Source organism: Pan paniscus, chromosome 17 (assembly GCF_029289425.2).
Source record: "Pan paniscus chromosome 17, NHGRI_mPanPan1-v2.0_pri, whole genome shotgun sequence".
Taxonomy (NCBI): Eukaryota; Metazoa; Chordata; class Mammalia; order Primates; family Hominidae; genus Pan; species Pan paniscus.
In genome coordinates this window covers 73,149,545-73,163,282 of record NC_073266.2, presented here as the reverse complement: position 1 = coordinate 73,163,282, position 13,738 = coordinate 73,149,545, and the positions used below count along the sequence as shown (strand labels likewise).

At 38.9% G+C, this 13,738-nt stretch overlaps 1 protein-coding gene across 6 annotated transcripts in view; it reads left to right on the top strand.

Annotated features, from left to right (window-relative positions):
* Positions 1 to 620: 620 nt before the first annotated feature.
* TCF4 (transcription factor 4) overlaps positions 621 to 13,738 on the top strand; it is a 412,803-nt gene continuing 399,685 nt past the window's right edge. For all 6 annotated transcript variants that reach the window (XM_055102437.2, XM_055102434.2, XM_055102438.2 and 3 more), the window contains exons 1-2: positions 621 to 942; positions 5,255 to 5,345. In XM_055102437.2, coding sequence (XP_054958412.1) covers positions 640 to 942; positions 5,255 to 5,345 — 394 coding nt within the window. In that variant the 5' untranslated portion in view covers positions 621 to 639. The remainder of the gene's footprint in view (positions 943 to 5,254; positions 5,346 to 13,738) is intronic.

Below are 13,738 nucleotides of genomic sequence, written 5' to 3'. Positions count from 1 at the left end.
TCAGATATGTCTCCCCCTAAGGTGCACACACACACACACACACACACACACACACACACACACACACACACACACAACTTCAAAACAGCTACTATTACCCCAGGAACTTCCCACAATTTTCTCCATAATTTGGTATTTTTCCTCTATGGCCATGAGTCTCAATTTTGGCTGTGTATTAGAATTACTTGGGGAGATTTTTTAAAATCTCAATGCCCAAGCCACACTCCTAGACCAATTAATTTAGAAGTTCTTAGGATGAGACTGAGACATCATTTTTTTTCTTTTTTCTTTTTACCATCCCAAGGTCTTTATTTATTTATTTTATGCCTATCATGCCATGAATTCATGGGGAATAGATTCTAGCAGCTCGAGCTCCTTTTCTTTGGGTCTCAGAAAATGTGCTTCTCTGGGCAGAGCAGGCTGGTTTTTTGGTTGAACCTAGATCCCTTTCTCTTCGGCTTCCTTCTTTTTCTGATCATTTTCCTCTTCCCATTTCAGGATGCTATCTCAGCTCTTAGAGTGCTTAATATGCTCAATATGTACATTAATTCTCTTGGCAAGAATCTTTCTCTTATCTTGTTTGTTTACAACAATGCCAACAGCATGCTGGGTTACACAGTAGACTCTTCCAGCTTTGCCATGGTAACACTTGTGCAGCATTCCTTTTCGAACAGTGCCCATTCTCTTGATGTCTACAGTATCACCTTTCTTGTAGATTGGCACTTATGTGGCCAAAGGAACAACATCATGTTTTCTAAAAGGCTGGAGAAAATACCACAGGTGCCTCTCCTCTTTCCCTTCATCTTCATCATTTTGACAAATTACTCAAAGATGGAGGTTGCAGTTGAAAGCCAGGCATCATTTTTCAAAACTTCTCAGGACATTGCAACATGCACCGGGGTTGAGAACTGCTACTCGAGCTTCTCCAGGAGGCCCTTGGAGGTAAGAACCAGCATTTGGGCTACTTTAGCATCTTAGTAGAAACTGAAACCAAAAATGATCTCCCATGGCCACCATGGCCAAACATAACAGTAGTTTCTAGCTCTCTAACCTCTCTCCCTGACATCTCCACAGCACTTGGCCTGCCCTCTTGAGAGTCTTTTCTTTTTTTCTTTTTCTTTTCTTTTTTTTTTTTTTTTTTTTTTTGAGACAGGGTCTCTCGCTCTGTCTCACAGGCTGGAGTGCAATGGCACGATCTTGGCTCACTGCAGCCTCTGCCTCCCGGGTTCTAGCGATTCTCATGCCTCAGCCTCCCAAGTAGCTGAGATTACAGGCATGCACCACCATGCCCGGCTAACTTCTGTATTTTTAGTAGAGACAGGGTTTTGCCATGTTGGTTGGGCTGGCCTCGAATTCCTGACTTCAAGTGATCTGTCCCTCTCGGCCTCCCAAAGTGCTGGGATTACAGGCATGAGCCACCACGCATGGCCCTGCCTTCTTGAGATTCTTGCTGAGACTGTACAAGGCGTTGACTCTTGTCTAATCTTTTGCACTGCTCCTCTGTCTCCTTTCCCATCAACATTCTAAAGTTGGCTGCTTCTCAGTATTCATAATCCATGGTTCCTCTTTCTCTCCAAGAACTCTGCCAGCATGTACATTTATAAAACCACATCTCCAGCCCTAACCACTCTCATGTGTTTTTTCTCTAATACACCTCCATTTGGATGTCATGCTGGCATCTCAAATTCAATATATCTAAAAAGGAACTCATAATTTCTGCATAAAACAGCACCCCCTTATGACTTCCTTTATCAATCTAGCTGCCATTTTCAGGATCATTTTTGGTTCTTCCTTCAACAGTCTATTTCCAGTGTTCAGTTGGACTTTTCTGTGCAATATCACCTCTACGTAATTAACATCTTTCAAGTTCAGATCCTAACAATTTCCTGTCTAGATTATTGAATCAGCCTCTTGTTCAATATCCCTCACTTTGTTACTCCCTACCACAAGGTCATAAATACACCATTGTCAGTTTAATATAGGATAAAATTGCAATCATGTGACTCACAACTTATTGCTCAAAACCCATCACCAAAGTACAAAGCCCGTGGCATCCCATGCCCTTCAGTATGGCCCAAACTATCTTTCTGACCATGCTTGCATGTATTCCTCCACACTAGATGGGATGTTTTTTCTTTTTGAAATGGAAAGAACATAAACTTTGAATCAGACAGATTTGGTTTTAAATTCCAATCTGCTACTTCTAACTTGGATAAGTTTATAAAACAACATGAGCCTCAGTTTCCACAACTAAAAAAACAGAAACAAATATGTAAAATATTATAAATTAGTAAAAGAAAAAAGGTGAATAAAACAGAGACATTAATAGCTAATAGAACTGTTTCATATAAATTCTAGTTTTTTTTTGTTTTTGTTTTTGTTTTTGTTTTTTTTGAGACGGAGTCTCACTCTGTTGCCCCAGGCTGGAGTGCAGTGGCACAATCTTGGCTCACTGCAACCTCCACCTCCTGGGCTCAAGCCATTCTCCTGCTTCGGCCTCCCATGTAGCTGGGATTACAGGCCCCTGCCACCACGCATGGCTAATTTTTGTATTTTTAGTAGAGACGGGGTTTCATCATGTTGGCCAGGCTGGTCTCGAACTCCTGACCTCAGGTGACCCGCCCACCTTGGCCTCCCCAAGTTCTGGGATTACAGGTGTGAGCCACTGCGCCCAGCCTAAATTATAGTATTATGTTTTAAGTTAGATCCTAAACTTCCCTGCTGCACCTGGACTTTGTTGTTGTTGTTGTTGTTTTGTGCCTTTTTTGTTTTGGTTTGGTTTTCAGCCTTTGTATACAGCTGTTTCTCCTGGCTATGCTCTATATCAAGGGTTGACAAACTATAGCCCACAGACCTACTTTGGGCTTAACCCAGACATACCTATTCATTTAAGTATTGTCATTAAGTATGCTACAACAGCAAAGGTGAATTATTGTGACAGAGACCATATGGCCTGCAATGCTTAAAAAATTTGCTATCTGGCCCTTTACAGAAAAAGTTTGCCCACCCCTGCTCTAGCCTCTCTTTCTTTACTCACGCTATAGTATCTCCCCAGGTATTCTGGGTTTAAAATATGTCCACAAATCCTCCAACAAAACTAACTTCAAAAGGTGGAGCCCCCATCCCCTTGAATATAGGCTGGAATTTGTGACTTGCTTGCAACAAATAGGACATGGCAGAGGTGTCAGTGTGTGACTTCTTAAACTAGGTCATAAAGGGCACTGTGGCTTCCACTTTGCTCTTTTTAGATCACTAATTCTGGAAGAAGCCAACCCCCATATCATAAAGACACTCAAGCAGACTGTGGCGAGTCCCACATGGAGAGAAGCTGAGGCCTCCTGCCAACAGCCAGCACCAACTTGCCAGGCATGTGGGAGCCACCTTAGAAGCTGATACTGCAGGCTTGGTCAATCCTTTAGAGGAACTTGCTGACTTGCAGGCCCAGTCCACATCTTGGCTCAAACCTCAGAACAGACCTTAAGCCAGAACTATCTGGCTAAGCCACATTCCAAATACCCGACCCACAAAAACTGTGAGGATAATAAATACTTAATGTTGTTTTAAGCCACTAAGCTTCAGGTTAATTTCTTATACAGCAATTGATAACTAATACATAAGAAAACCTTCATTTACCATCCACTGACCAAAGACTCAAATATACAACCACAGCCTGGACCTCTCCTATGACCTCATACCTTCATATATAACTACCTATTCCACGTCTGTTCCTAGAGATCTCAAAGGCATCTAAAACCCAACATGTGTGAGACTTTGGTCTCTTTCCCTCAGACAGGATCTTCCTCCAATATTCCCTATCCAAGTTAATGGCATAATGAGCTTAATCCATAAACTACAACTCTGGCCTTCTGTGATACTTCTTTGTCCTTCACACCATATATTCAATCCATTATCAATTTCAGCCAAATTAACTAATATGTAGTTTTTAAATCAGGATGTTACCCTCCAGCAGTACTATAGAGATGCTCTTTCATTGTCTCTGGCATCTGCTGATCATGAGAAGTCTTCTGTAAGAGCATCATTCTTTGAAGGTAATCTATCTTTCCTTCTGATAGCCTTTGATGTTTTCTGAATAACCTTGAGCCTAAACCTGGGTTTGCTTTTATTCATCCTACCTAAGACTTGGTGTGATCTTTATAATCTGAAGACATATAGCTCTTCAACTCTCAAAAAACTCCATCGTCTCCCTGAATATTGCCTTTTGATTCTTGTCTCTATTCCCTGTATAACAGTTAGGGTCCAGTCAGACACACCAGTTATGTTAGTAGACAAAAATTAACCTAAAGAACTGTTGGCTGGGCGCGGTGGCTCATGCCTGTAATCCCAGCACTTTGGGGGGCTGAGGCGGGTGAATCACGAGGTCAGGAGATGGAGACTGTCCTGGCTAACATGGTGAAACCCCGTCTCTACTAAAAATACAAAAAATTAGCAGGATGTGGTTGCAGGCGCCTGTAGTCCCAGCTAGTCGGGAGGCTGAGGCAGGAGAATGGCCTGAACCCGGGAGGCGGAGCTTGCAGCGAGCCGAGATCGCGCCACTGCACTCCAGCCTGGGCCACAGAGCGAGACTACGTCTCAAAACAAAACAAAACAACAACAACAACAAAAAGAACTGTTAATCAGGGCAAAAAGAGGGCATTGAGGCATGGAAGGAACTGCAGAAGGATGCTACCCCACTAGGGTTAAGGGAATAAAAGGATGAGATTAGAATTACTAACATTTAGAAACTTGGAGGAAGGGCCCTGCAGAATTGAAATTAATACCTTTGAGCAGAGTCTGCTGGCCTGTTGGTACTAGTGTTTCTGAGGGATGCAATGAGGTTGGTTATGCAAGTTTTGGAACAACTGCAAATTGAAATAACTGCTGCTACCAGAATGAATTCCACTACCAAGACAGGCATTAAACATCATTCCTAAGGCACTCACCTACTCTCAGAACTCAGTAGACTGAATCTTCAACTTGCAACAATGGCTTTGTTTTTGACATGTGTCAATTTCCCTTTTGCTTTCCAGCTCAGCTATATATTTTAAGTGTGTCTATGTATTTGCAGCAGATAGAAGTGATTCCTTTCACCAGCTTAGTCATTTGTCAAGAGTTTCTGTGCACTTGTCTTCATCCCTGTAGGGCATTACCCTAACCCAAAACATTATCATTTCTTCCCCAGACTACCAGTACCATCTTCTAACTTGTCTACCTGCCTTCATTCTAACATGTCCACCATCTTTTCTCCACCCTGCAGCAAATGTTTTGTAAACACCAATCTAAGAACGTTATCTCTTGGACGGGCATGGTGGCTCACACCTGTAATCCCAGCACTTTGGGAGGCCAAGGTAGGTGGATCACCTGAGGTCAGGTGTTCAAGACAGCCTGGCCAACATGATGAAATCCTGTCTCCACTAAAAACACAGAAATTAGCTGGGTATGGTGGCATGTGCCTGTAGTCCCAACTACTCAAGAGGCTGAGGCAGGAGAATTGCTTGAACCCAGGAGGCAGAGGTTGCAGTGAGTCGAGATCATGCCACTGCACTGCAACCTGGGTGACAGAGTGAGATTCTATTTAAAAAAAAAAAAAAAAAAAAAAAAAGAACATTATTCCCATTGCTCTTACAATAAAGATAAACATGTTGCATATGTCCAACAAGGCCTTGTATGTACTGACCCAGTGCCATCTTGCATTGTGCTCCTTCTTTTCTGTGTTTCCTGGCCACTCTGGCCTCCTTTGCTATTTTCAAATAGGACAAAGCCTTTGCATATGCTGATGCTCCTATCTGCATCAGTCCTCTTCCCAATTCTGTCCATTTAATCATCACTCATCCTACAGAAAACAAGTCAAATTCCTCCAAGAAGCCTTCCTTGCCATCAAACTAGGTCAGCACTCTATTTATATGGTCTCATAGTCTTAGATAGATTTCTTTTACACACTGTGTCATGGATTATTTGGTAAAGCCTCCTCTTTGCGGTTATAAACTCCAAAAGAAAAGAGGCATAGCATCCTATGCTCCTAGCAAGAGTTTCTGCCACACAATAAACATTTAATAGCTCTTTATAGAATGAATAAATGAGCCATATTGAATGTTGATTAAATTTCAACAAGCTTTGCAGAAATCAGCCTATAATGATTATCCCTTTCAGTGGACTTCTGACACTTGTAATTCATCTGACATATTTCCTTTCTTTTCTGCCATGGGCTTGGTAGTCTCAGTTAGCATATCATTGATTAAGGTCAGGGGCCTTTATGTTATTTTTGAATTCCCAGTGTCTAGCACAGTGCCATTGAAATAGTATGCAATCAACACATTTTTATTTTTCATGATAATGATTAAGAACTTAGTGCCATTATAGTTAATGTAGTAAAATTTTGTGAATTCAATAATGCCCCTAAGTAGTATACAACTTTGAAAGCACGCTCTTCTCAAGTAATTAAATGTTATAATTATCTAACACATTATTATTCTATATAAAATTTCAGAGATGTTCATTATTTTCAGCCCTTTATATTTTAAATTAATGATATAGTAATTTTTAAAAAACAAACCTTTGCTTTACTTTAGCTGAAGACACAAATGTCTTCAGATGGTGCTCAAAATGGTTTACACAGATGAGGTAAACATACAGTGAAATCTTAGAAAGGCCCCAAAGAATTCCCTACGAATGATACATGAGCCAAGGGCATGACATTCACCTTGGAGGATCTTTCTCCCTTTGAATAAGTTTGATAAAATGCTTTTTTCCACTTTGACCTTAAGCACTTAGAAATCATTTGTTTTACAAAAGCCCCGTGGTCCAAGATTATGGCAACCAGAATAGTGATGTCTGTCTTACATTTCAATTGTGCATGGTTCGTGACTTTAGTTTAAGAGAGTGATTTTACATAAAAGTTTTTAGATAGATTTCACTCCTGTGCCTTTGTTGGTCTCTTCTGTACTTCTACGAAGAACAGCTTTGTAGTTTCTATGCTGGCTTCAAGCACAATACTATAGCTCCACAACCTTGTCCAACTGTTAGAATCATCCAGTTTTATAGCAGCTGCACACAGACATTCACTCACCCGGGTTCTGAGTTTCAGCAATCTTCTTATCTTTGCCATTTTTATGAAATAAGTTTGTTGTATTTTAGCACCCAAGCCCCATAGTATCTTATACCTTACTTTCAGGAAGAGGCTGTCAAACATCTCCTGGTATTATGTTTATGATCTTTGCCACCAGGTTTTTAGGCTTGTTGGAGCATGATTTACACTGCAGACCTCCCTAAATTTAGTTAACTTTCATTCGTCATCACCATCCAGATATTTTAATTTGGTATATCCAGGAGGCATAATAGCCAATGCTTTGCCAGAGAGCTATAAATATTGGTATGAATTTTACATTTCCACTTGACAGTAGGAGTGTCTCAATTGATAGTGATCTTAGGACTTCTTGTCAGCATACCAAATATATCAACAGGCCTTGTCATGAATTTTCCAGACATTTGTAGAATCATGAAAGTTTTTTTCACATTGAAATAAGAAAGTATCACACACACAAAATATTATTTTTTATAAGATTGTTATGTAAAATATAATAAGAATGTGAATTTTACGTTGCATACAATATTTATTACATGGGAACTTTGTGCATTTATGAAATTATTTACTACTTATTTATAAATGTATAAAGAAATATTTAGCAACAATTGTGTTCTCAATTCTTTTGAAGTCTGTCGACTTATGTCTATTTTTCTAGAGGATTATTCCTTGTTTCTGTCTAGTCTGGCATTTTACTACATATACACTCTTTTCATAGAACTAGTGATGTCCGTTTGTCAGCCTCAAATGCATACAAATTGCTATCTTAAACCAGATGAGTGTTTTTGCAAAACAAAGACATACAACATAATGGTTCTTTTGTAGAAATTGATCGAAATATTTTAAAGCTTGCTTCAAGGGTGTGAAGTTTTGGTTAATTCTGGCTTAGAAAAATATTTTTCCCATCAACCTAGGGCAAGATCATACTTATTTTATATAACATCATGCCTACAGAATGTGTTTTCCAATGACCATCACTAATGGACATTATCTGGTATTTTAATTTTTTTCCAAGGCTTTTCTGTGTATAATGAAAGAGAGGAGGCCCATTAAACACAACATTTAAAAATAAGTTAACTCTATATTAGTGAAAAAAAGATTATTAAAAAGATTAAGTGGTACATCAATTAAAAAACTTTTTAAAAAGTTTTTTAAAAAAGAATTAAATTCTGTCAAATTCAGCCTGAAATTTGAACACAGAAATAAGAACAGCAGGATTTTCATTGGAAGATGCATCATTGTGATGTTAGTGGCCAAACCAGATGCCAGGAAAGCAGTGCCTCTCTCAAATTCCCGTATGTACACATGAGAGTTCAGCCTTCCTTCTTAATGTCATCCAGTTCCTAGAGAAGTTTTGCTAGTGTTCCTTCTGAATATATGGGGCAAGGGAGGAAGTCAAGGTCACTATCACCACCAAGTCCTGAAGCCAGGTAGTTGTCAGCCTTGAAATGATCCTCATTAAAAACTAGTGGCTTGAATGTCCTCTATGAAGCTGTTCTTTCTTTGTTTGTTTGTTTTTTAGACAGTCTCGCTCTGTTGCCCAGGCTGGAGTGCAGTGGCGCGATCGTGGCTCACTGCAAGCTCCGCCTCCCGGGTTCACGCCATTCTCCTGCCTCAGTCTCCCGAGTAGCTGGGACTAAAGGCGCCTGCCACCACGCCCTGCTAATTTTTTGTATTTTTAGTAGAGACAGGGTTTCACCGTGTTGGCCAGGATGGTATCGATCTCCTAACCTCGCGATCCGCCCGCCTCGGCCTCCCAAAGTGCTGGGATTACAGGCGTGAGCCACTGCACCCGGCCTTGTTTTGTTTTTTGAGATGGAGTCTCACTCTGTCACCCAGGCTGGAATGCAGTGGCATGATCTCGGCTCACTGCAACTGCCACCTCCTGGGTTCAAGCAATTGTCCTGCCTCAGCCTTCCGAGTAGCTGGGATTACAGGCACCTGCCACCACGCCCAGCAAATTTTTGTATTTTCAGTAAAGACGGGGGTTTCACCATGTTGGGCAGGCTGGTCTCGAACTCCTGACCTCAAGTGATCCACCCGCCTTGGCCTCCCAAAATGCTGAGATTACAGGTGTGAGCCACTGTGCCCAGCCTATGAAGCCTTTCTTGACTCTTCTGAATACACGTGGCCACTGTCTTCCTGCATTGCCATTGTACCCTGTGGAAGCCATTATTGGGACATCTATGAGACTTTTTTTCATGTATGTATATATTGGTCTGTTTCCTCTACTGCACCATAATGCCTGCGTTCCCAGGAATTCTATAGCTTTTCTCTCTATCACTCCACACAATATCTAGCACTCAGTCAATGCTCAATATGTTTGTTGACAAAAACATTCTTCTGGATATGTTCATAGAATGAACACACAGCCTTCAGCAGCAGTACACTCTGCAGGTAACTGTGAAAAGGGAGCCATTGGATTTACCAAATTAGAACCATTCATTTTGAGCAAAAAATCTCTGACTCAATATGAGGCAGGGCTGCAAAAGTTGAACAGCAACATTAACCATTCACCCAGCACCTCAAGCCTTCACACTGTAATCACATCGATTAGCTGAACATTGGCACCAAAGAAAGGGTCAGTATATTTTTTGTTCAAGCTTTTGTCCATATACAGAAGCTGGTGCCCAATTATTTCAGTGTTTAGTGATTTTAATTTTCTGTGAAATTTGCCTACACAATTTGTGCTTCTCCCAGTTTATGTGCTCTGTACTGTCAAATATGATACAGTCAGAAAGCACATTCCTTTATCATTTTCCTCTTACAAAAAAGAAAACTGGAAAAATTATATTATTTGCCTTTAAGTGGAAAGACATTTCATTTTCCAGATGGATGCTGGTACTTCAGGAAATATTAGAGATATCTTGTTGAAATTTTTAGAAGTGATCCTGTTATCGTACATTTTACACTCCTGGTCAAGCTGTCATCACTACCAAAGCATTTCCATAACTACCTACATATGCCCATTTCTTTGAGAAAGAAGAAACAGAGTGATGCTAACTTTCCTGAAGTTTCATACACGTTTGAATTTTTATATGTCAAGTCTCAGATTGTCAAAAATTGAAGCATGGAAGTTTGCTCCTGGAACACCAAACATATATAAAATTCCACCTGTGATGTCCTCAACTTTTTAACAGCTCTAACTACTTCACCAACCTCTAGGAACTTTTTTTCAACAGGATATAGTATTCACAGACAAGAAATGAAGGCGAGATTGTTTCTAGATAAATTTAGCTGGGGAATATGGAAAATATGATCTAATAAAGGAAACCTCCAGGTAAGTTCAAGATAGTGAATATATGGGAATTGGAAAACCGATTGCCCAGATTCTTCCTTTAAGTAGTGGTTGTGATAAAATACATTTTGATTTCTATTTCTAATGAAAATGTGAAACAGACATCTATTTTTCCATCCCAACTGGGCTTCCTCCAAATATGCTGCCTTCTGCCTAATGAGTTGGAATAGTGTGCACCATAAAATAGTACAACACATCCTGAAATGCTGACATTTCATTTTTAATTGAAATCAAATAGAAATAGTTCCACTGGGAAACAAGAAAGTAAAGCAGGCTTTTGATAGAAATTAATAGGAAAGGGACGGAAATACTATTCTCTGTCATAAAGTAGTCCACTATGGAAGGCTGCCAGTCCACTTGCCTGAATCTGAGTTTATCTCCAGGATTACATTCAGTAAAAAGAACACATCTTATGAAGGTGGAATGAGAAATCGTATTTGGATGGATATATCAAAGGAAAGAAACTAAAAATACTTCCTTTCTTCTATTTTTTAAAAATCATAGGAATGTAGAGGTCAAGGAAAACTGTTGAATTTTACTGCAAAAACAATGATAACAAAACAAAAGAGTTCATATCATCAACAAAAATATTTACAAAAATACATCAGAAAATACATTCTTTGGGAGGTAAAATAAACTTACATTGCTGGGACTAAAATTCTCTCATCGGTGGGACAACTTTCTTTTAAAAACAGTTTTATGGCAATACTTTTAACAGTGGTACTTTTAAGAGTTGTAGCTTGGCTGGGCACAGTGGCTCACGCTTGCAATCCCAGCACTTTGGGAGGCCAAGGCGGGTGGACCACAAGGTCAGGAGATTGAGACCATCCTGGCCAATATGGTGAAACCCCATCTCTACTAAACATACAAAAATTAGCTGGGCATGGTGGTGTGCGCCTGTAGTCCCAGCTACTCAGGAGGCTGAGGCAGGAGGATCACTTGAACCCAGGAGGCAGAGGTTGCAGTGAGCCGAGATCAGGCCACTGCACTCCAGCCTGGGTGACAAAGCAAGATCCCATCTCAAAAAAAAAAAAAGTTGTAGCTTGAGCAGCAACAATAACATTAATAAAGATTAACATTTGTATAACTGTATATGGATTATGAAATATTTGTATAAGATTTTTAATAATTGATACTCCAAACTATTATGAAAATTCCTCAACTTTCAAAAAACAATTCTTTATTCTCTAAAATACCAGACATTGAATATAAAAAGCCATGATTTTTATGAAAATATTTATCCCTATGGTCATAATTTCTAGAAACAATCTGTAGTACTTTGTACCAAAAAAAAGTCGGCTATTTTTACAGGAGTCATTCCAAGACATTATTGAGTGAGGACTGGTACTAGGATGAGGAAGGGTCAGGCGTTTGACACCGAAGAGTTTGTGGCATGTTGCAGAGAGGTACTTAAAAAGATAAATGCCAAAATGGTACAATTAATACCTACTATACCTGACATAGGGACAAAGTGCTTTTTAGATGGCTATCTCAAGGAGTTGGGTAGTAAATGAAACGAAGGATGTAAGAACATAGCTAGAGGGAGAGCTGCCTGGAGAAAGAGTTGGTTGGTTTGTTTTCAGAATGTAGAAACTTGCACAGGTTGACAAGTGGAGTCAAAGAAGAGAAGGAAAGTTTGAGCTTCAGGAGAAAAAAGGGATAAGCGATGGATACATATGGCTATTCTTTTTTTTTTTTTTTTAATCTGGGTCTTTCCACAACTTCTCCCTGGTGACTTTGACTGATTTCTTGGGCTAGCTCAGACATAAGAATTCATGTTTATTAAAACTGATCAAAATAATATGTGATATGTTTTAAGGACTGAAGCCCAGATGTTCCCACTCTTCCAGAACACTTGAACATGCACTGACTTCCTGAGGGCCACCAGGCATTTAGGGAGATGCCCAGTGAGAGGAAGGCAGCCTTGTGTCCCTTATAATGAGACCCTTCTCTGAAATTATTAAATAATCTACCTTGCAGTAAAAACTGCTGATTCTTCGTGGAGGTCTCTTCAAATACAATGATCTGTGAAAATTTTGCCTACAGAATTTTAAGAAAAACCAAGAGTACCAATTAACTAAAAAATTTATATAAAATTAATGATGAAAACAATGACCATTAACAAACACAAAAATAAAAACCCCTTTATTGCTCACTCTATCTAATACTAAAACTTCACAAAATTAATGTCTAAGTTACCTGATGAAAGCAATTTAATAAATCCTTTGGATAATTCTAATAAAAATAAGAAATGTATTATCTCATTCTCAAATTTGCCACAATTAAAGAGAAACTCTCTTTTGAATTGGGAGGTTTCTCTCTAAAGAATTTTCCTCTTCTAATAAAGGATATTGCAATATCCTCTGAATAGATGTTTAAAATCTCTCTCATAAGTTCTGGAAATCTCTCTCATTGAAATAGTCCCAGCTTGACAGCCCTGCAATAACCATTAAATATTAAAATAACATTAAAAAGCAACTGCTCAGCTCATGGATCTAGCTGCAAAACTCCAATTCACACTAATGGGACTCACATAGCTAAATCCCCATGTGCTGTACCGAAAATTTATGCCCAAGGATCCAAGGATCAGGCGTGTTAAAGAAAATGATGGATTCACTTTCAAAAAAAAAATACCGATCCACTACCAAACAAATTATCATTATTCATGCAATTTCAGTCACATAATTATTCTAAAAACCAGACTGTCTAAGATTAAACAGCATCCAATTTTGCATTCACATAGTATTCATTTGTGATGTAATAAAATTCATACTTCCATTGCAAGATGATTTGAATGTTGTAAAAACATATATACAGTTTAAAAAATGTGTCTTATTTACAAACATATCCTAAAGCCAAAATCTAATTCTAGATACATTTTCTGTTTATTATTTCTGTAGACACTACGATCATAATGCTTAAGCTTTAAGAACTATTTTTGTTGTTCTTGAGGTATGTTAAATATAAAAGGGAAAAAGTATAAATAACTAATAGTGTTAATATTTAAAGTTGTGTGGTGATCTAAACTTCTCAAAGAATTTCTTTAAAGAAATTATAGAAATTTTGACATAGTGACCACACATTATTATAATCATCCATGGTAACTATCCAAGAAGTTACACACTATTAAAAAACAAAAGACAGTGTGTTTAATGGAAAGTATTTCAGACCAAAATTTAACTTACTCAAATTCCAAACTAAGACAAGTCACTTAAATTTCCAAATTCACAATTTTATTAGCTATATAATGAGTGAGATGGACTTGGGAATCTCTTGTCTGCCACTCTATGGTTTTCTGTTGTAACAACTAATTTGGTTTGCATTGTGTCTGGTTAGATTTTCCCATTTCCCCCACTCCCACC